This window comes from Malania oleifera, chromosome 9, assembly GCF_029873635.1.
Source record: "Malania oleifera isolate guangnan ecotype guangnan chromosome 9, ASM2987363v1, whole genome shotgun sequence".
NCBI classification, from domain to species: domain Eukaryota; kingdom Viridiplantae; phylum Streptophyta; class Magnoliopsida; order Santalales; family Ximeniaceae; genus Malania; species Malania oleifera.
This window is the reverse complement of record NC_080425.1, coordinates 56,067,958-56,091,748: the sequence shown is the minus strand read 5'-3', so window position 1 is coordinate 56,091,748 and position 23,791 is coordinate 56,067,958. Positions and strand designations below refer to the sequence as shown.

Below are 23,791 nucleotides of genomic sequence, written 5' to 3'. Positions count from 1 at the left end.
AATTGCTTGAAATAAAATACAGCAAAGGTTGCTGGTAACTGCTTCAATGTGGAAAAATATGATGACAAAAGAAGCTTTGTAGAATGGAGCTAAACGCCCACAATGTCTTGTTTCAACTTCAGTAGAACAAAGCTTGCTAAATAAGGAGATAAAGCCAGAGAAATGTATAATAATGATTTGACGAGATGGATAGGAGAGCGGATTCTACAAGTTGTTCATATCTATAAGATGAGATTATATTCAATATAAAAGGAGAGAAGATGACTGGCAATTCATGGGAAAGATTAGACCTCTAGCAAAACGGATCGGGTCGGATAATCCATGGCAGATTATGCGGATTATCCGGTAAGAAAATTGCAATCCATATCCGAATCAATCAAGTGATGGATTTATGGTGGTTCGGATAAGATAATCCGTGGTGGATAATCCGTCATTCCTATCCTAAGTATAAATTTTTTAACTATTTGATGAACAATTTATTTTGTAACATAATAACTGAAGTTATTATAAAATTATAAATTGTTAAATTATTAAACCTTTAATAACCAATCATAAAATTATATATATTTATTTGTTTCTTACGATCATGAATTAAGGCTTTTGTTTTGATCACAAGAATTGGGGTTTTGGGCTTGAGTTTAAGGGGGGACTTGGGACAGACCCAAAGGCACATATAGTAGTGCTAGTGCGAGAGTTGGGAGCGTAGGTTTGGGCCTTGGTCAATTGGGCTTCTACTGATTGGTTGATGCTAATAAGCATCAACGTATGAAATTATCTATGGGCAACATTAGTTAATGGATTGCCGGATATCCATTGGATAAAACTTGAAATCTGCCAACCGACTTGTTTAAAGGTGGATAAAAAATTTTAAAACCATATTTGACTCATTTAATGTGCGGATTGGTTGTTTAAGCGAGTCGGATTCGGTTCAGATAAATGGATATTTATTAGTTTTGTCCGGTCTAGGAAAGATTGAAAAGGTTGTGTCAAGCTAAATCATTTCTCTATTAGATTCTCTTGAATGGAAGCTCCTCTCTTTAAGGTGAATGAAGTTGCCAATGTCTCATCAATGACATCCTTGTGAATTTATAGGCAGTACTTTGATGTTGGATGATGAAGATGAGGCAGTGACTGTTGGATAGCTATGATAGTTCTAGTCATGGCTTTAAGTTTCACCAAGACAAACTCAAGTTGGATGGTGTGATGACCTGTTATTGGATTCAAATAAAGTTTGGTGGAAATCAAGCTAGTGCTATTAGAGGGCAACTAAGTGAATATAGGTCATTATCAAGAGTCCATTCAAAAGTACAGAATGGTAAATTTGTAGGCAATGCAGAAAGAAAGGACATGTCAAGAAGGAATGTAGGTACAGAAAGAATCAAGACAACAAAAATGGTGGTGAAGCAAATCAAGAATAAGAATCTATTGCCATTAGGAGTGATGGCTAAGTGCATGTTGTTGGTAAAGATTATGGTTCCCATGAAATTTGGATTATTGCAGTGCGACTCGTCTTATGTGCTTATTATACAAATCATGGTTTGATTCTTATGATGAGTGTAATAACAATTGGATTCATGTAACAGGAGAAAGATTGCACATTCCTTAGCTAGAAAGATATGTGGCCATGAAAGGGGGATTAAGTGGAATAGAATTGATTGGGTGGTAGAGTCATGGAAACACTTGTTTATTTCATATTTGGGACCTTAGCTCCATGGAATATCTTCATCAAAATGTATGATGGTACTATGAGAACAACAACAAAACCAAACCTTAGTCCCACTTAGTGGGGTCGGTTTTATGAATCCTTTTCTGCCAATTTGTGCGATCATGGACCATTTCTTTTGATAGATTCAAGGATATTAAATCCTTACTATCTCTTCCCAAGTTATTTTAGGTCTACCCCTACCCCTTCTATTGCCCCCCACAGTAACTAAGTCACTGTTCCTCACAGGTGCACTATGTGGTCTACGTTGCAAGTGTCCATACCATTTAAGTCGTCCCTCTCTTATCTTCTATAGGAGCTACACCTAACTTACCACGAATATGTTCATTCCTTAATTTATCTTTCTATGTTATACCACTCATCCATCTAAGCATTCTCATCTCGGCAACTTTTACTTTTTGGATATTATGTTTTTTCGTCGCCTAACATTCTGATCCATAGAGCATAGTTAGTCTTATAGTTGTCCATATAGCTGCTTTAACTCTATACTTTACATCATCTTCAATTTATCCTTTAGCTTGCATAATAGATCCAAGGTATCGAAATCTACAAGTGCTATTTATTTCTTCATCATCAAGTTTAACTTTGTCTCCAATATTCCTCCTATCATTACTAAAAATACATTTCATATATTCTGTCTTATTTCTACTTATCCTAAAGCCTCTCGATTCCAAAGCTTCTCTCCATAATTCTAAATTAGCCTCTACTCTGTTCTTAGTTTCGTCAATTAATACAATATCATCTGCAAACAATATATAACATGGAACCTCTTTTTGAATACTCTTAGTCATTTGGTACATCACTAAAGCAATATAGCCCTTACACTAGTCATTTCTTCATCACACATATCGTTAATGACATCGGTATACCTACTACATACACCTGTTTTTTCTAAAACCCACCATAGAACTTCCCTAGGTATCTTATCATATGCTTTCTCAAGGTCAATAAATATCATATGCACGTCCCTCTTCTTTTCCCTAAACTTTTCCATTAATCTTCTTAAAAGATAAATAGCTTCTGTGGTAGATCTCCTAGGCATAAAACCAAATTGATTTTCTGAGATCTTCATTTTGAACCTTAATCTTTGTTCAACTACCCTTTCCCATAGTTTCATCTTATGATTCATAAGTTTAATTCCACGATAGTTATTACAATTTTGAATATCTCCTTTATTTTTGTATATAGGTATTAAAGTGTTTTTCCTCCTTTCATCTGGCATTTTCTTAGTTTTTATAATTATATTAAATAAATTAATCAACCATATAATTCTGTTATCACCTAAGCATATCCAAACTTCAATTGGGATGTCATCTGATCCCATAGCTTTCCCATTTTTCATCTTTTTTAGTGCAAACTTAACTTCGTGAACTCTAATTTTGCGAATAAATCTTATATTTTTAGTCTTTTCCTCATTTGACAATTCTAAGTTTAAGCCTTCTATTTGGTTTTTATTAAACAACTTATTAAAGTAACTTCGCCATCTTTCTTTAATATCTTCGTCCTTAACCAAGACAATATCATCCCCACTTTTTATATATTTTACATTTCCTAGGTCCTTGCTCTTCCTTTCTCTAACTTTAGCAAGTTTAAATATATCTCTTTCCCCTTCTTTTGTACCTAATCTATCATACACACTATTAAATGATCTATATTTAGCTTCACTAACGGCCTTTTTTGCATTTTTTTCTTGCCTCCTTATATTTTTCACAGTTATCTTTGTTTCTACATTTTTGCCACGTCTTACACAAAATTCTTTGTCTTTATGATTTTTTGTACATCTTTATCCCACTACCAACTCTCTTTGCTATTCAAGAATCTTTCCCTTGATTCACCTAAAATCTCTTTTGCTATCTTTTTAATAGCGTTAGCTAATCTATTCCAAAGAGTACTTGTATCTATCCCATCCTCTATGGTCCAATCCCCATCTTTGATCATTTTATCTTTAAATTTTATTATATTTTCTCCTTTTAGGTTCCACCCTCTAGTTCTCTTACACTGGTTTATTTTATCCTTTTTCTTCCATTTTTTAATACATATATCTAACACTAAGACTCTATGTTGTGTGTTTAGGCTTTCACCCGGAATAACTTTACAATCCTTGCATGATAAACGATCTACCCTCCTAGTTAAAAAAAAAATCTATTTGACTTCTATTTTGTCCACTTTTAAAAGTTAATTAAGTGTTCTTCTCTCTTCTTAAAACAAGTATTCATTATACTAAAATCATATGACATAGCGAGGTTTAAGATCATCTCCCCAGACTCATTTTTGTCTCCATATCCATATCCTCTATGTATCCTCTCATAATTTTTATTATCTCTTCCAACGTGTCCATTTAGATCTCCTCCTATAAATATTTTCTTAGTCCCTGATATGCCTTGTATAATACTATCCATATCTTCCCAAAATTATCTCTTAAGATTTTCTGCTAAGCAGACTTGAGGAGCATAAACACTAATGATATTTATTATATCTTGTTCTAATATCATCTTGATTTTTATAATTCTATCCCCTACTCTAGTTACATCCACAACGCTATCTTTTATGTTTTTGTCTATAATAATGCCTACTCCATTCTTATGTTTTTCTTTTCCAGTGTACCAAAGTTTAAATTTTGATTTATCAATTTCTCTAGCTTTCTCCCCCACCCACTTAGTTTCTTGAAGGCAAATTATATTAATTCTTCTTCTGATCATTGTATCCACAATTTCCATACTTTTACCCGTAAGTGTCCCTATATTCCAAGTTGCTAATCTAATCCTAGTTTCCTGAATTAACATATTACCTGCCCACATGATGATGGTACTATGAGAACCTTTGAAAATGGCATGCATGTTCTATTAGAAAGAAAATTTAATTCTACTCCTGAAATTAGTTATGAGAGGGTATAGTTCACAAGTTAATGTGGAGATGTCAAAATATCAAAAGTTGCATTTTTTGGTGATAAAGGAATCTCGAATGGGAAACTTGCACATATCAATCGGCACCACATTGATGAAAAAAAGTGGGCGGTTCAAGTGCATGGGAAACGAAGTACTTTGGAAGGAAGAACTAAAATGTTGTGGAGCAAGAAATTATAGATCCACTTCAAAGAAATGGTATAACATTTCCAATAGAGAAGGGTGAGTTGCTTGAAAATTCTTTGAGTTGCATGGAAATTCTTTTTTTACTCAGGTAATTTGATGGTATGGTGGCATGGCATGTAGCACTTCTCTGTCAAAGTGGAGGTTAGGGGTTGGTCATGCCCATGTGGTGGGACTCACCTTGTTTAAATTTGTTTTGTTTTGTTTTTTGTTTTTAGTTTTTAGTTTTTTTTTGTTTTAAATGGAGGGTGGAACTATTTGAAATATGAAAGGTTGAGCACCATTTATGGCCTCTCCCAATACATGGGGTTGGCTAATTTTCTTGCATGGATTTATTAGCATGATATTAACATAGGTTGGTGGTAAACTTTTAAGAGCTAATGCATGCATGTATTAATGCCTGATAGTGCTTATAAGCATTGGATTTGTGATTGCTTTATTGCTTGGTCAAGCTTAATACAAATGCATCTTCTTTTATTTCCAAGATCATGTCAAACTGGGGTTGCGTGCACATGTGAGTGCGTCTTTCGTAGGAGTGTATGTTTGGCTAAGTATTTGTCTTGGCTTTGGCAAAAAAAATGCATAAATTGTCCTGTACGGGCTATTTAATAAGTAATTGGCCATTATGCATGTTGGATTTTTTACTAGTTTTGTTATTTAGTATTATTGTGGTCTGTTAATGCTGTGTTAGTAAGCATGATTTAGTGTGTTAGTAAGGGTAAGTAAGGGCAATATGGTCATTGTTATGTACTTGGCAATTGGCAAATATTATAAACAAAGAGATAGACCTATCATTTTGATTAGGTATTCCAATTTACCCAATATTTTCACATGGTATTAGAGCATGGTTTTGAGACCTTAACCCTAATTGCCGCAGCCACCATCAAGCTGAAGCCTAAAACCCTAAATCTGCTGCACAACTACCATCATATGATAATTTCCAGCACCACTGTAGGCCTGAGAACCAGGCAGCAGCTGCGGGAAGCCACAGAAGTTGCCAGAAACTCCCTAGATGACACTGCTAGTTCAGCAACACAAAAACCCCTTTAGATTGCAAGAACCAACCCAATAGCCACCCACAGAGATCACGATATGCCTACAATTGAAATCCCATCACCAGAGCTGCTCCCACTCATCCTCACGCGCCAGTTGAAGGCAGGCAGGGCTGACCCCACACTCCAGCGTGTGAAGCTTCATGCATGCATGTTTTTGGCCCAAGTTAATCCTACATTAATCCCTCTATAACCATATAATTGAGTTTTTGGCTATAGTTTTCTGTCCAAAGATCTCACCTTTTTGGTTGCTCATGTGTGGCATTCCGTGAATGATTGAATGGTGTTGCTTGAAACTGTTTGTCAATGTTTACTGAGTTCATCGGGGTTTGAAAGAGTGATATTTGCTGTGTTTGTTATTCGTTCAGTTGTTTATCTTGTTATTTGTGTGTTTGTCATTTGATCCAATGTTGAAGGTTGCATATGTTGTGATAAGAGTCCACGAACCTCAAAAGTATGTTGTTTGTTGTGTATTTTTTATTTGCTCCTGTGATCAAGGTTGTATGTGTCTTGGGAATGGAGTCCACAAATCTCAAAAGTATGTTTCCCTCATCAATCACTTGTTTGGCCCTTGATGAACAACATATTATAACTGTCTTGAGGAGTATCCAAGGTTCCTACAGTATTAGGCATTCCAACAAGCATCTCATCACATTGCATCTTTTTCCCAAAAATTAATCCTACAAGCTGCATGTTATTCGGCTCCCGCTAATCCTTGGGTTATTGATTTTGTTGCCACTAACCATATGGCAGGTGTAACCAACTTCTTTTCTATCCTCCAGTATTCTAAAATCTACCTCAAGTTTCCCTGTTGGTTCCTTTGCTAGATAGGAACAGTAAATCCTACTCCCTTAATCTCTCTTTCTTCTGTTTTATACACTCCTAAATCCTCTCAATCTCACATTTTTTAGTAAGATTATGAAGTTTCTTAATTGTTTTGAAACCTTCTTTCCTAATTCTTTTGTTATCTTCAGGATCTGAAGAGGAGGAAGATGAATGGCAGGTGAACTTTCTTACTTTGAGTTGCTTTCTCTTCCTATTGCCTGCAGTGTTCTGCTATAGCTCTTCAAATCCACTTCGACTTGTCATCCTTCATTGGACAAGGGAAAACAACTAGTTCCTACTTTGAGCTGTGTCTAATCTCAAGTGTTTCTTGTCAATTAGGAAAGCACCGTCATGTTCCCTTTGCTTCCCAAGTCAATAAACAGGCAGTCAGCTCGTTCATGCTAGGCTATTCCAATGTTTGGGGTGCTAGTTGTGTCACATCAAAGTTGGGGTTCTGATGCTTACATTTATCAATAACTACTCTAGGATTACTTGGCTGTATTTAATGAAAGATTGTTTTGAGTTGTTTAATATCTTTTGTGCCATCTATTCACAAATAAGGATTATGTGCCAGTCACGATACTTCATAATGATAATGCTAAAGAGTACATACTTATATGACTAACTAGTATTATCAGTCATCTTGAGCCTGCACTCCTCTGCAAAAAATGGGGTTGCACAACGGAAAAAAGACATTCTCAAAGTCACGCATACTCTATTGTATCAAATGAACGGTCCCACAATTTTCTGGAGTGATACCATGCTCACTAAGTGCACTCGCATCAATTAAAAAATGCCATCCACTATCCTTGGTAGTAAAATCCCATATTCAATTATCTTCCCAAAGGCTTCTTTGTTCTCATTTCCTCCTCGTATATTTGTGTTTATGTGTGTTTGTGTTTGTGTTTGTTTTGTCCATCAATTAAGTCATCATGTATCATTGGCCTCTGCATCAGCTAGATGTGAAGAATGCCTTTCCATATGGTTTTCTAGAGGTCTATGTAGAGCAACCACCTAGGTTTGCTGCTTAAAGGGAGTCATCATTAGTGGGTTAGCTCAAATCCTTTTATTGTTTGAAGCAATATCCCAGAGAATGCTTTAGTCAATTCACTAATGTAGTATTTGAGTTTGGCCTTTAGTAGTACGTGGTAGATCACTTTGTATTTTATTGCCATACTATGGTAGTATTCTGTTCATTGTGTATGCAGTTGATATTGTAATTATGTTGACGATGGTCGAGGTATCCAATGCATAAAGAATTTCAACAAACTAAATTTTAGACCAAGAATTCAGGGCCATTAATCTCGTATGTGGACCTTTTTGTCATAGATGTAGTATGTTATAGACCTTTTAGATGAGATCTGGTTGTAGGGATCCAAACATGTCAATACACCGATACTAACAGCAAGTTAGTGCCAAATGTGTGTGATTTGTTTGCTGACCCTAGAAGATACCGTAGACTTGTCAGAAAGTTGAACTATCGCAGTTACTCAACCTGATATTCTTTTGCAACAAATGTCGTGGGCCAGTTTCTTCATTTTCAGAGGACAAGTCACTGGGATGCAGTCATTTGTATCTTGAGATTCCTCAAAGGTGCACCTAAGAGGTCTCTTGTTTTGAAATCAAGGTCACACTTATGTTTAGGCCTTCAGGGATATACATATGCAAATATTTGGGTCACCTTCCGAAAGAAGACCGGGTATTGTGGTTTTGTTGGTGGTAACTTGTTATCTGAGAAAAGTAGGAAACAAACTCTGGTGGCCTGAGTGCTAATTCAAGGTATGGGCCATGGCCTGCAACATTACATGCGAGCATATTTGGCTAAAGAAAAGTTACAAGAATTTGATTTTCCATATTCTCAGCCTATAGAGTTGATTTTTGTAATCAACTGCTATTCATATTGCTTCAAACTCAGTCTATCAAAAGCAGACAAAATGCATTGAAGTTAATTCACTTAATTGTCACTTTGTTCAGAGAAACATCTGCAGAAGCTCAATACTACAACTCATGAAGTCCAAATTCCAACTTGTTGATTTTTTGGCTAAAGTTCCCTTCGGGGGGTGCTTGGGTTAACTTTTTGTAACAATCCGGGAGAGCATATAATATCTAGGAGCTTGAGGGGGGAGTGTTAGTAGTTACTTTAGTTATTTAGTATTACTGTCATGTGTTATTGTTGTGTTAGTAAGCATGAATTAGTAAGTAAGAGTAATATGGTCACTATTATGTACTTGGCATAATTATAAACAGAAGGAGAGACCCATCATTGTGATTAGATCTTCCAATTACCTGATATTTTAACGAGATCTATCGAAGGACAGGTGTCTATCTCATGCCCATGTCTAGGGTTATAACATGTTTTGTAGGTTTACACTCTTTTTCGGGGGGCTTGGGGGGTGAAGATGGAGTGTTAAGCTCTCTGGTATTTTCCTTCACCTTGATATTGAATTTGCTCCTGCCAGATTATGGATGTAGGGCTAGTGTCTATAAACATAATTTTCTTGTCTTGTAGTTGCTAATACACGGGCTACTCCATGTGCTATCTTTTGGATTGATCTTCTCCATAATGTACACTCAAGGTGGGCCAATTTAGAACATCTGTTGGTGGTCAATTTATTGTTATCATTATGATTGTCTTCATGGGTTCATATTAGCTCAGACTGGCATGAATTCTGGTCACGCTCATACAGGCTCTGAATTGACAGACATGTGGATAGTTGGGTTTCTGCTCTAAGATTAATGAAGTGCTTAATGTTAAGTATTTTGAAATTTTAATGGTATAATGCAACGCAAGAAAGTGAGTTCTGGTTAATGTAAGGTATCATGTCGTGGGCCAGATATATAAGTATTGAAAGTTATTATTGCATGTTAATTGTAGCTTTTCAATATCTTTGACTAAAATTGTGCATTGTTATGTCCTGTTTTCTTGTTTTGCAATTTCCAGTTCCACACGCTGGCTTTGGTTTGGGTTTTGAGAGGCTTGTGCAATTTGCAACTGGAATAGAGAATATAAGGGATGCAATACCTTTTCCTCGAACACCTGGTTCAGCTGAATTCTGAAGTCTTCATCTCATTCATGCATTTTATTTGGTTCTAAAATTCTTTATAAAATAATTGCCTTCTCATCTCATGCTCCCACTAACTTAAATGTTTAGCTTCATTGGTTTACTTTCCAATTAATCGAAAGATAAGATAGTGTAAATGGCTGAAAAATTATAATATTGCTGTATATTAATCTTCATGCTTGTGTCCAAGAGACATTTGAACAAATATGACTTAATCTTCATTCCGGAGAATTTGAACTCCAAGAGACATCAAAGTGATTGTTGTTTCTATGCAGTTAAGTCACTGAATTTGATCAATTTCCTGCATGAATTAAGTTCTCTTTTTTCTTTTGGTCCATTGATCATTTGTTCCTTCTGTTAGGATTTTTGTGCTTGCCATTGAGACAAGATCATGTATGCAATGCTGCATATCTGATCTGGATCTTATTTGTATTATGTAGTCTTGCTGGAGATACCAGAGAATTTACCTTAGTAAAAAATTTTATAAATAAATATAGAGGGAAAATATAAATATAGAAAATATTTGGCAACAGAACATGAAAGATTTACTACTTTATGCATACCTCCAACATTACGAAAATGACACTAGTTATACTCCCAAACCCAAAGAGCGCTAAACGACGCCGTTCGGGCAAGTTGTCGACTTGCCCTTGCTTTCATAATTTAAAAATACAGACAGTAATTCTTTTCTGGGTGGTTATGACCTCTGTAAGACTCGAGGACCTGAGGGTTTTGTTAAGCCGCCAAATGCATGCTGGCACTCCTTCCTGTTTCTTTCCAAAAAACTGCTACTTAAAACACTTCCATGGAGGGATTGTTCTTCCAATAAATGGGTATTTTTTGTTTTGTATTTATGATAAAACAGTTATGATTAACTTATGAAGAAAGCATATTATTATTTTGTGCAAAAGAATCAATTTATGCACTTGAATGTTATTCAAGTTTTTCAAGGGGTGCATTTCCATTACATTCCCATCTATTATTAATTAAATACAAGCACATTAGGTTACTATTAATGTGCAAAGATTAACCTTCTGATCCCTCTTTCTCCCTAAAAGTAAAATTCTCAAATGAAGCTATTTTAAGCTATTCCTTGTATTTCTTTCCCTTTAAACTATTCCTTCAAATCCCTTACCTTCTCAGTCCTTTTCCCAAATATTAAAACACTGAATGCTCCAAGCCAGGGAAAGAACAATAGAATGTTGCCATACAGAAATTTGAGAAAAGGGTTTCCTACTCAAGTTAGCGGTTGTGTACTCAAGTCCTTGAACTATCCCATGATGCATGAAACTGAAAATCTACAAGAAAGCGCAGGGATGCTTCAGAGCAATGGCAGGGGGAAGTAGCATGAGCATGCTCCTAGCTCTGCTGTAAGTTAATGGAAATTTCTGCAGGTGTTACATGCTCTATTGCACTCTAAATGAACGTTTGATCCGTAGGAATAGAAAGAAATTGTGAGTGGAATCTAATTTTCATAATGATACTATCATTCCATTCTTTTCTCTATTCTATTCAATTTTGTAAACCAAGCATGCTGGAAGTCGAATTTTGAAATCAGCAGGGATTAAGAAGGTGCATATGATTCACCCCCTCACCAGGGGTGTGGTAGAAGGGTTCTCTCTGTTTTGATGGGAAAAGCAATGCCGACTTGCAATCTTAAAAACAATTGGGCCATCATAGATATGGCAAGCATGTAGGCGTGGATGAACTTGAGCAAGATAAATTGATTGATCTATATTCCATCACAACCTGCATTAGCATCCATCTGCCATTGCCAACCAGGATTGACGGTTTATACATATGCTTTTAGAGCCATGTTTTTTAGCACTCCAATCAATAGTTGAGCAACTAAAAGCTTAAAGAGAAGCCAGGGCTTAAAGCAGTTTTAGATTCTTGATGTCACCTATATTTTAAAACTTTAACCCTTCATTTGATTCGTGAAATGTCTACTTTCTATGAATAATAGAATAATTGCAATAAATTAAATACAATTAGTTATTTAAAAATTAAATTATTATTAATTAAATAATAATATGAATAGATAAGAAAAAAAAAAACTAGTCTCAAATTTAGTCATGTGCAGCATTGCATTCATCTTATTAGAAATTGAATGAAATAGATATTATTTCCTAGGCTCCCAACTTAACATTATTTTTCATCTTATTTCAAGAAAAAACTATTTCGTGGACTAGGACATGAAACCAAGAATGCATATTGATCATCAAGCTCTCAAGAAGAGTTTGTTTTAACCAATATATAATATAGGTAAACAAACATAATCCCGCAGGTACCAGCAATCCTTTGAAATCAAAAGCTAGCTTCTGAAGCTTAAGCTACTAAAAATTGGGACCATGGCACAACAAGCCAACTACATGTAACTGGCTTGCAATATGAACACAAACGGTTATTACTGCGACTCCCAGATGAAAAATTCTTCCTATACAGATGTAACAACAAAAATACCAAATGAAATCCATATTACCGGTGAACAAAATACCTCATCAACACCCAAAACCTGTTTCTATCGAAACGTTCAGCCTTCACTTACCAAATGTTCAATTAAAATTCAGAAAAACACATTTGGATATAAGAATATAAAGGACAAACAGAGCATCTTATTTTTTGCAATTCAGTACATTATCTTTACCCTTTCTTGTTTTAGGCTCCTCTCTCTCTCTCTCTCTCTCTCTCTCTCTCTCTCTCTCCCAACATTTCTGTTTTCAATAAATGAACAAATAAACTGTACAATGGCGCCCATGCGCACTTTTGTATTGTCCAAAGAATACCAGCTCCTCAAGTATCCAAAGGTTGCATTTCCTGAAAATTTCAAACAAAATCTGTGTATAGGGGTAAACAGTTAACTAGATCAACTGCATTTCATTATACAGCACAGGAGATATGGAACTGGGGGAGGGTCTCATAGTGACATTTCGTTTCTTCTCCAGAACCAAGATCCACTGCTTACCAGTCTATTTCAAGTATGATCACAAGGCAAAGCAAAACTTGATATTTACATCCCCACTACTCAGGCTCACAGTTCCACTTCATGAAGGTCATCCCCTAAACTGCCACCATTCATTTGCAACTGCATTAAAGGTTGGTCACTAGGCATAAATGTTGATGGTGGCATGCCAAGTGCCTCCCCTAATGGTTTTGTTTCAGCCGTTTTGGGAGGACTAAATGCATCATTAAAGCTTCCACTCCATGACGCTGTTCGTCGTGAATGAGAGGAAATTGAGCCATTGCCATTTGCCAAAACCCCCTGATTCGGGATATTATTCATGCTTGAAAACCTTTGCATTGACATGGATGATGTTGGAGACTGAAATGAGTCATTCATACCGGATGTTGAGGGATTTTCATCAGCTGCAGCAGATTCTTGCAAATTTTCTGCAACAGTATCTAATGTTTGTTCACCTGATGATGTTGGTGCAGGAATGAAGAACTTAGGATTGACACCACCAGCAGATTTAACAGATGGTATGGACGGTGACTGGAATAGGTTTGCTGAAGCTCCACTTCCACTACCCTTGTTGAAAGTGTCAACATACCTGCCAAAAGCCAATAAAAGTAATTTTTAATCAAGTCCAGGCCTGGTTCTCCAAAAAGTTCAAACCCAAAATTTAATGAAATGATGTCTTCAATTGCTAGATTCCCTGTTCAAGTTTCCAGAAATAGAACTAGGCACAACTAAGACTACAATATTAAGAAAGAGTTGGATGGTGTTTTTAGTTTCTAGGTATGAGTAAGGAGAAACCTAAAAGTCGTCACTTCTAAAATTTCCTCATGAAAAACTTAGACCAGAAAGAGAGGTTGTGTCCACTATGCTTCCAGCACATGCAAGTGTTGATTTGATTAAGCAATCCAGACAGTGGGCCAATCAGCTGTTACTTCATCTTTCTTGATTCCCTTCTCTGGTCTATATTGAAATTTTTTGCTGATTCTATTCATTTATCTCATCATTTAATTCTTGAATGTAGTAAGGAAAGCAATAATGTCAGCAGTATCATGGTTTAGGAAACAAATATCCAAGATTTAATCTACCTTGAGTACAATTGAGCAGATTCGTCCAAACCTTTGGGTATTATAATTTTTAAATTGTGGTTACAAAGAATAAACTGTAATAGCAAAATTAGCCTTTAAAATTAACATGTTGTTGATTGTCATTTTCTTCCTTACCATATTTGATAGATGGGGCAAGATGAGAGCAAATTGGGAAAACCACTAAATCTTAGCAAGGTCTTATCCTATTCCCAAAAAGCAAAAAGTTCATCCAATTATTAACTAAGCATGGGAGATACGGCAGAGCAAGGTTTGATTAGCTGAATAATAATCCTCAAACTACTAGCCGAACCAAGTTTCAGCTCACTAGAAAATGCATACCAAAACTGAACTATCCCAAAAGTAACAAGTTTTTTAGCCCAATAAGAACCAAACCCTTGGCTCCACTTTATTTTAAATTCACTACCAATTAATATTTTTTATTCTATTCTAATCTATACATAAATTTTAAAATTCAAGCATCAATAAGAAGTCATATAATTTAATAAACTTTTAAATTAGCATCCAACATAAGCTTCAATGGGCAAAAGACACTAACCTCCCCTAAGATTTGGCCCTGAGGTTTCAAAAATTTCAAGGACCTCCTTGAAGGTTTTAAGAATTCAAAGACCTCCCTTGACAAACCTCCCTTTGCATTTTCCAAAAAGACAAGTTCTTTTAGGAGAGGTATGTCTCTTTTTGGCAAACTTCAGGGAAGGTCTGTGACATTTTTGAAACCTTAGGGGAGGTCTGTGGTATTTTTGAAATCTCCAGGAAGGTCTATGGCATTTTTGAAACCTTATGGCAGATCTGTCTTTTTGCCAAACCTCAGAGGAGGTAAATGTCTTTTGCCCTAAGCTTAATTGCTTTAACATCTACCCATAAATTGAAGATAAACAAAATCCATGCTCCAAGTTCTAGTTCTTGCAAAATAAGATAAAAATTTAGCGAATCAAGTCTAAATAGTTGGAAAGAATTTTTTAATTTAAATTATTAATTACTATATAATTATATATTTATAAGATATCGGTTTGGTTCAGTTAACTGCAGTTATTGGATGGACCAAACCGAAATCGGACCATTAACCAGAAAAATCGAAAACTGTCCCCAAATAAAAACAGGAAAAGCCTACACATTTGCAGAGAATGCTTTTGAAACAATGTGCTACAACAGAGCAAGCATGAAGTCCCACCAGGGTAGCATAGGCCACAGAAATTAGGTCAACATTCTTTGAGAGAGTTTTCTTCTCACTACCTGAGTTTTTATCATCCTTACAGGCTCTAACATCTGCTAAATCATTCTTTAAAATTAAAACCAATCAAATTTTCACCATTGGTTTATGGCGACGGGGCATATTCTGCCAAACATGGTACATTCTTTAAGTAGTAGTAGTAGCATAATTTCCCCACATTCTGTGGTTGGCAAAAAGTGATGCGTTCAAGCTCAATTAGTCTTGAAATTAATGTCATATGGACTATAATAACTAGATTACTGGCCTTTCGCTTGCGCATCGTAATATGGGCCTTCATGCTACCTATAGTCCCCCATCACATGGTCAACTACACAAGTATAAAATACTAGCACAGAGAAAATTATATTGCAGCTAAATTAAAAGACAACATCAAAGTCAATCAAAAAAGGTTTCTGAAGTTACCTTGATCGAACACCCATGCGTCCACGAGATGAAAATTGGTTTGAGCTGGGCGGTATAGGTGGAATCCCTGAATTAAATTCTGGAGAGGTCGAGGTTTTAGATTCTCGGCTCCTATTAGTGGGAGAGCCTTCATTTTTTAAAGCATTTTTCAAGTTATAATCTGACATTCCATTTTGGAAAGCTGTAGTCATTGGTGGAGGTGGCGGAGCTGTTTCTTCAGCTGGTGGTTCAGCACCTTCCTCTACCCATCTCTTGAGGTTTTCATCATAATAAAATTTGTTCTTCTCACCCAATTTAGCCTTCATGCAAAAAATAAACAAAAAAATTAAACAAGCGAATAATGATAATACATTACCCAGGCTTGCTCCATAATGTAAGTCCAATACAAGGTAATGCAACAAGCTACCTGACGGTCTGATCGCTTTAAGACTAGGCCCACAGTTTTTTGCAAAAACTGTGAACCAAAACCAAAACGAACAAAACGGGAGGACCCCCCTGAGCCTGAAGCTTTGCCATGCACATTGGATGCAGCTTCTTCTTTTGATGCATCAATCTGCATTAGACTTGCAAATCATCATAACATTTATGACGGGAACATACATGCACATTCAGTAATCATTTGTAGAAACTCAAAATAGGTTTTTTTTTTTTTTGGGGGGGGGGGGGGGGGGGGGGGGGGGGAAGGGAATGAAATTACAAACCTGTCTAGGAGTTCTACCAAAGTCTGGCTCTGAAACACTTCTATTATGCATTGCCTTTCTGTGACCATCTGCTGTCCACTCACTTATGGGCTCCATGGATGCTGAAGGCATCAAAGATGACATGGCCATTGTAGATTGACTAGTTGATACTCTTGGGCCAGTCAATTGGTGATAATTTTCATTATCTTGGACACTACTTTGTGATGCTGAAGGCACAGGGGGAGGTAGGCCCCCAACAACACGATGTGCAGTACTATCAAATAAATTGAGCAATTTACCAACTAATTTAGCTGGAGCCAAGTTTGTGGTGAACCCACCCTGAAAATTCACATTCATTTACAGGGATAAATAAACAAGAGAGATTGATCAAGATACACATTGAAGATGGAATATTACCTGTTGGTGACTTTTTATCCTCTCCTCGAGTGATGATACTAATTGTTTCCACGTGTCTACTTCCGGTGCTCGTCCAGTTTTCAGAGACTTTAATACTGCCTGACAGTACCTGAATCAACCACACTTTGCTAAAAGAACTGAAGGTAAAATTGCACAAACCATATATAAAAAAAGAGAGAGATATACACACTTACTTTAATGCTTCAGAAACTTTTCCCACCTCAGCTAGCATGTGTGCATATATAAGCTTATATGGCTGAAATGGGAGCAGGATAAACTGGGAATTTCCAAGCACTTTGGAGTATTCATACAACTCTGTCCTCTGTCCATACACCAAAAGGTCATGTTCAAAAGATCCACCAAGCGCAATCGTGTGTAACAATTGCACATGCACAATTACTCTTTACATACATGTATGCAAGGTCGTACCATGCATATGCATACAAGAGTGTGTGCATGTGAGTGATAATTGTGCATGCACACTGTCCCACTCTTACATATACGGATGAACCCAAGGTCGTACAACAAATACGCATATAAATCATATTTTGGCCATATTTCAGGATGCAATGGAAGCTGACGCTCCATTTACTTCAGCAGTAAGGAATGGCTACAACTACCAGAAGACAGACTATTTGCCAAGTAGGAAAAATGCATCCAAGGACCAACTTCAGCACGCATATATATGAAAATTTCAAAATTTTGCAGAAAAATTGATGCACAAAAACTGAAGGACATAAAATAGAACCTGAATTGCCTCTGGACTAGCAAATGTTCGGGGAGATTTCCAGTGATCTGCACCAATAAGACACAATCTTGCGCTGTCTGAATACAGCTCAAAGTTTGCTTCAGCAACTAAGTAGCAGATGTGTGCAGCTGTAATCTGAAGCATAACTTTAATGTAAGCATGAAGCAAGCTTCAGCAACAAACACTACCAAATAAATAAAAAGCAGAGAATGAATGAATATGAAAGAACATGCTGAACATACTTCACTTCTTTCTTTCCATAAACAATCTCCAAGATGAATAATTACAAGTTCGTCATCCTTTGTTCTATTTGCAGTTATTACAGCCAAATTCTCTTCCCAGTCATCTAGCATAACATTAGCACCAAGCTGCAATTGATAACCAAATTTTTTCAAAAAAAAAAAGAAAAGAAAAAACGTGGACCTTGCATGAGACAGACACAATGATATCTAAGATAATAAAAGTATAACAAAGAAGAAAAGCTAGGCTGACATGACACCATTTCTCAGGAACAGACTTATTTGCCAAGGTCAGGCTTGTTGACAAACAATTTAATTCCTTCACATTATATATAATGGAAATATTGTAATCATCCATAGTATAGCAGAAGAAGATAAATGCGACATGCAGAAAATAACAGTAACCAATTTCAACAGAGTATTCAAGTTGACACGTTACCTGTCCGGATTGTTGAGGCATATTTACTTCACCAGGGAAACCATTATTGGCCGTGGTGTCTGTCAAAAACACATCAGCCGGTTGCCCAGCAATTAGCAGGCATAATGTTCTCAAAGGTGATCCTGCTAACAGCTGGCGAAGTGCCATTTGCTTCACGGAATCAACATAAAACTGCAATGATTCCCACAAATATAACATAAAAGCATAAATGAAACAATTCAGTAAAAATTGAATATTTAACATCCTTCCAGAGACAGGCAAAGTAGATAACCTGATCACCAAGCTGTGCAGCAAGAACAAGAGCAGGTCCCCACAACTGACCTTCTTGTGCACAGTGCAGAGCCTCCTTGGTTCTACCAGAAATAAGAAGACTCTGTACCTCAGCAGCAGTAGCCTAAAAAAAAAAAATAGATATGTTACTAACGGAAGAAACAAATTTTCCTGTGGAAACAATGCGGAATCTACAAATGTATGAAATGAGGTTGCATACCCGAATCTGTCCTTCCGAAGGCAAATTCTGTAAGCAGTGGGTTATGGCACCATATGCATTGAATTTTTCACCATGCCTCTTGGCAGAAGCAAAAAGTTTCGCAACTGCAGATTCTGGAATATCACTTTCCTGATTAAAATTACAAACCCAGTAGAATATCAGATGTCTTAATTTATATGGTTATACCAGCAGATAACTCTTAACTGTATTGTTGCCATGGGCAAAGGTAAAGGCCAATCATAAAATCACGCCCCTAAAGAAGTACAACAGACCTCTTCAATTGTCTTGTGCAGTAACTAAATACCCCTTGAACCATGCAGTCATCAATTTTTGACAAACATTTGTCTAATAGTGCATAGAGCATATAATTTTACACTCATCTTGAACCAAAATAATTTTTCATAACAGTATTTTAACATCAGTTTTGAGGGTATACTGTTATTTGACTGATGTATTAAGGGTAGTTTGTCCTGAATATTAATGCTATAACCTAAAAGTAAAGTACGCTCTTACACAAAAGTAAGGAAGAGCCAACCAAAGTGATTAGATGCATTGCAAAGAAATCATGAGGGAACCCAATCAATTTAATCCTTAAAAGATGATATAAAAAAGCTTACAAATTTAGGATTGATTTCGAGGACTATTTTAGGGGGCATGAAAAAGTGGAATGATGGAAGGTGAGGAAAGAACTCAAGCTCATAAGGAAACCAGAACCCAAGTATGTGGTATAAGCGTATAACCACCAACAATCTTTTAAAGCAGGCCAGCTGAAATCTTTGTTTTCTGGGGACACGGATTGGCAGAAAGTCATAAATAGAGTACATTTAGAACCAAAATATTGAATGTACTTAAAAGCAATGCTATTTCAGAGGCACTTGGATTTTAGATGGCATCTGAACAAGATTATTGGCAATCCTGGAAGCATAACTTCAAACCTAATTACAGATAAGACTTGGATTATGACTATTATAAATACTTTAGGACAGATGATGTGGAATGGGGGATGGGAGGAAATTATTCTACACTAAAAAGACATTCAAAAAGAAGAAAGGGAAAAAAAGGAAAATTTTAATTTACCCTTGAAGCAGTGTCTGTGCCGAAAGGAGATCGAAGTTTTCCATAATGCTGACAAGCAATTTTGAGCAAAGAGAGAAGCAACCTCAAAACTTCACCTTTTCTATAATCCATACCAGGAGAGTCACAATTTGCAATCCTTTCATCAATCCATTTATTCACCTCTTTATTTCCAACACTAGCACCAACCAATGGGCCAGGAAAGGACTGCTGGCATAAAGCATGGAAGTAATTGCAAGCACCCAATCGAACACCAGGAGCATCAATTTTTTCGGTTACAATTTCCATCAAATTAAGAACTGAGATAGAACGTCCCATAGGATCCTTCACACAAAAAGAACATCAAATTTAGGCTTAAGGTGATGCAAAATTCAAAACAAAAAGGACAAGAAAAATGAAAAGGAAAAAGGCCATGGGACCTAACCTGGCTTCCATATGACGAGCTCCCAAGCAAACTATTATCTTTCAGGACAATGAGTTTTCCACCGAATCCAAAAGTAACCAAAGCATGAGGAGGACGCCCCGCAGATGATCTTCTAGCACTTGAAGCACAAGAGAAATCATGGTTACTTTGTAATGGTTGCTGGGAAAAATTTACAGTGTTTTGACTGGCATAGTAATCATTTGAGAAATGAATTTGTTCATTCTGCTCCATTTTTGGCTTATTATACTGTTGATTGAAGTTCCCACCAGGGATAAAGCTTTGTAATCCAACAGTCCCATTAATATCGTCATGCCTCCTGCTTGCTTTCTCATGCAGTGGAACTGTTCCCATTGAACTAAAAGACTTTGGTTGATCCACATGGTTATTTGTGGAAACAGTTGAGCTATACAGATTGTCCAATTGCTGATTTCCACTAAAATTTGAAGCAGCCTGGCTCTCAGCAACAGTTTCAGGTTGCCAGGTACTCGAACTCTGCTGATTGTAATTACTGTAAGCTCCAGTCCAATTGCCATCTTGACCTCTGTTACTAGGCCCTTGTAACTGATAGCTACTATTAGCTTGTCCATATTCACTATATGTTCCATGATCCTGGTTTTGAGAATAAGTACCAGCTGAAGCAAACCCATTTTGATTATGTTGAACCTGAGGTTGAGCCATTGATAGTATAGATGAAGTATAAGTTTCCAATGTGCGCCACTCTTGGGCAATTGTGTCAAAATACCAATCAGGGTACTGGGGATCAAAAACCATATGGTCTGGATACTCATTACTCCCTTGTGACACCTGATTCCAGCTGGAAACACTCCCAGTTGTGATACCTTCAGTCACAGTTTCCACATTAGACTGAGTTGTTTGCTGCAAATATGAAACTTCTGATTTCCTATCAGAACCTGCCCAATCACCAGCTGAATTGGCATCAAAACTTAAACCCCCTTGCACATTTGCTGTTGCATCATAACCATCCACCTGATACCATTGCCCAGTATTTGGGTCAAACTTCCATCCTGGATACAGATTTTCCCAGTACTGGCTACTGTTTAGATCCTGTATGTCCGCATTTTGATCTGCACTTGGTGCATAACCTTGAACTTCTTGATATTGCTCACAATTAAATGAATTTGCAAAACCATCACTTTTTAGTTCTTCATTACCAGATACAACCTTTGTTTCCCCGCTCAAATTTTCTTCCACTTTACCAGGAAATTCTCGGGAATTTTCTCCCAAATCACTGAAGAAATCCGAGTATGATCCAAATCCATCATTACCATTCTGTGCAGGATCTGCATTAAAAGAGCTCCATTGCACCTCCTTAATACCTGACGCGGCAGATCCAATGCCATCATTCACAGTGGAGTCCGACCTACCCCCAAATTCTGTGGAATCATTGTTAGATTCGGTCACACCATCAAGACCAAATGAATTAGATTTAACCAATGAATCGCTGCCTTCCGCATGAGAATCCACTAATGCCGCACCCCCATGAATTTCTCTCGCTTTAGATTCGCCACTGCTCGAATCATCTAAGTCGGTGCCAACCTCACCTATGCTTAGATTCGCAAACGCTTTTGCCTCGTCAGAATCATCACCCTCGGGAAGCCCAGGGCCCGATTCCGTGCCTGCAAAATCATCATCCACCAATTTGTCAAAGAAATCCTCGTCCGTCTGATCCTCCACCTGCAATGGAGGACGCGAAGCCATCTAGCAAACCCCAACCCTCGCGATTCAATACCGCGTCCCACCCAAATATACACAATTCAACACCACGTCCTCTTAAAGCTCTCCAAACATCACCCCTCTTCAACCTCCCCAAATTTCACAATTCTTCAAATACAAAACCTGAAAACTCGAGCTCGCACCGTCACAAAAACCCGAGATCGAAGATCAACATAAACAAAAACCGACCACAGATCACTGATCACAAAACCTTTTAACACTAAATATCAGGAACAAAAATGCAAAACCCACAAGATCTAGGATCTCCCGATCTCTGCAATAACACAACCATACATCCAACCAAAAAAAAACTCAAAAAATTTTAATGTTTTGTTGGCTCGAATTCAAATCGTAAAATTGAATAAAAAGCCACAAATTTCATCGTAAGGAAATTAACTTACAGATCCAGGCGAGAATTTGCAGATCGAAAGAATGTGAAGAGAGAGAGAGAGAGAGAGAGAGAGAGAGAGCCCAGGATTTCGCACCAGAGGCAACACAACAACACCAACCCACAACCAATGCCTTCGTTTTTTGTTAGAAAAACATTTTAATTTTGGATTTTATACTTTCGCCATTTTTGTAATTTTTAGGGCGAAATAGAAATAGAGATAGAGGGGTGAAATTGTAATTTGGGAAAAGCGTAGTTCAATGCACTGTTGCAATCTGTGATTGTCATGCCTGGAAATTAGGCCGCCTGACATTTTCTTTAATTTGTTTTTCTTAGGAAAGCTGGTAATTCCCTAATTGGTAAGTAGTAACAGAAATTTACTGCGGTTTCTAATTAGCAAAACGTTTTTTCCCTCCCTTGTTGGCCATAAAAAGTTATGCTTACTATGACTATGACTAAGGCACGTGCAAAGATTATTAGCTATCTTTAATCCTAAGTACAAGTATTTGTTGTAAATAAAATAAAGAAAAATATAAAAAAATTTAGAGTTATAAAAATTCAACAGTCTAATTTTTCAAGAACTAGATATTGTTAATCTTCTTATCATCTCATTTTATTATAAAATATGTCCTTATATAGGCAAATATATTAGCATCCCAAAAGTTAATCACATAATGAACCATTATGTGAGCATACCAAATGTTGTAACCTATTATTTAGATAATCATCCACATAAATATATATGTTTTACAACACTTTCCCTTGAATAATTATATACTATGAATATGTCTCGTTAAAACTTTCGCTAAAAAAAATCCTATAGGACAAAACCTTAACGAAGGAAAAAGAGTACAATATTCATACTTCACTTAAAAAATACAATCAATTAAGAAATATCCTTAAGTTGTCACATTCCAATGTTATGTACATGTTTTTAGAAAATTGAAGTTGACAATACTTTTGTGAATAGATTTGCTGAGTTGTCACTTGAACGAATTTTACAAATGTCAACATCTCCTTTCTTCAGAAGTTCATGAGTATAAAAGAACTTTGGTGAAATATTTTTAGTTCTATCACTTTTTATATACCTACCTTTGATTTGTGTAATACATGTTGCATTGTCCTCGCACAATATTATTGGCGTGTCATTCTCCAGTGATAATTCAACTGTCCCTTTAATGTGTGGGATTATAGTTCTTAACCATGCACATTCATGACTTGTTTCGTGAACTGTTAATATTTCTAAATGATTTGAAGAGGAAGCAGTGATCGTTTGCTTTACAGATCGCCATGAGATAGCAGTATCACCACATGTATAAATATAGCCTGTTTGTGATCGAATTTTATGATGATCAGAAAGATATCCAGCATCAGCATATCATTTCAACACAGACTTTACTCCCTTTGGGTAAAACAAACTCATATCAAATGTGTCGCGAAAATAACAAAGAACATGTTTTACTCCATTCTAATGTCTCTGAGCTTGTGTAGAACTAAACCTTACCAGAAAATTTACCGCAAAAGTTATATATGATATAGTGCAATTTGCAAGATACAAGAGTGCTCCTATTGCACTAAGATAAGGTGCTTCAGGACCAAGGATTTTTTCATCATTTTCTCGAGGACGAAAAAGATCATTTTTCACTTCAAGTGAACGAACAACCATCGAGGAGCTTAATGGATAAGATTTATCCGTATAAAATTGTTTCAAGATT

General features: G+C 36.5%; 2 protein-coding genes across 2 annotated transcripts in view; one reads left to right on the top strand and one right to left on the bottom strand.

Annotated features, from left to right (window-relative positions):
- LOC131164597 (asparagine--tRNA ligase, chloroplastic/mitochondrial) overlaps window positions 1-9,991 on the top strand; it is a 39,929-nt gene extending 29,938 nt beyond the window's left edge. Inside the window, exon 15 of the mRNA XM_058121898.1 lies at window positions 9,628-9,991. Coding sequence (XP_057977881.1) covers window positions 9,628-9,743 — 116 coding nt within the window. The 3' untranslated portion in view covers window positions 9,744-9,991. The remainder of the gene's footprint in view (window positions 1-9,627) is intronic.
- A 2,344-nt stretch (window positions 9,992-12,335) lies between these two features.
- LOC131164361 (protein transport protein SEC16B homolog) lies at window positions 12,336-22,221 on the bottom strand. Its single transcript, XM_058121493.1, has 14 exons — window positions 22,090-22,221; window positions 19,955-21,962; window positions 19,534-19,854; window positions 18,457-18,585; window positions 18,238-18,360; window positions 17,967-18,137; window positions 17,531-17,656; window positions 17,289-17,423; window positions 16,735-16,862; window positions 16,541-16,649; window positions 16,145-16,462; window positions 15,850-15,996; window positions 15,444-15,742; window positions 12,336-13,299 (listed from the first exon to the last, which is right to left on the bottom strand). The coding sequence occupies exons 2-14, from the start codon at window positions 21,671-21,673 to the stop codon at window positions 12,780-12,782; spliced, it is 4,245 nt and encodes a 1,414-aa protein (XP_057977476.1). The 5' UTR covers window positions 21,674-21,962; window positions 22,090-22,221; the 3' UTR covers window positions 12,336-12,779.
- Between the last annotated feature and the right edge of the window lie 1,570 nt (window positions 22,222-23,791).

Bases quoted from the DNA above. Each gene is read 5' to 3' on its own strand.
- LOC131164361 (XM_058121493.1), bottom strand. From the start codon at position 21,673: ATGGCTTCGCGTCCTCCATTGCAGGTGGAGGATCAGACGGACGAGGAT. The intron at 18,586-19,533 runs GTAAATTAAAAT...AATTTTAATCAG, and splicing joins GCACAGACACTGCTTCAAGG to GAAAGTGATATTCCAGAATC. The intron at 17,424-17,530 runs GTATGTTCAGCA...GTTATGCTTCAG, and splicing joins TATGGAAAGAAAGAAGTGAA to ATTACAGCTGCACACATCTG.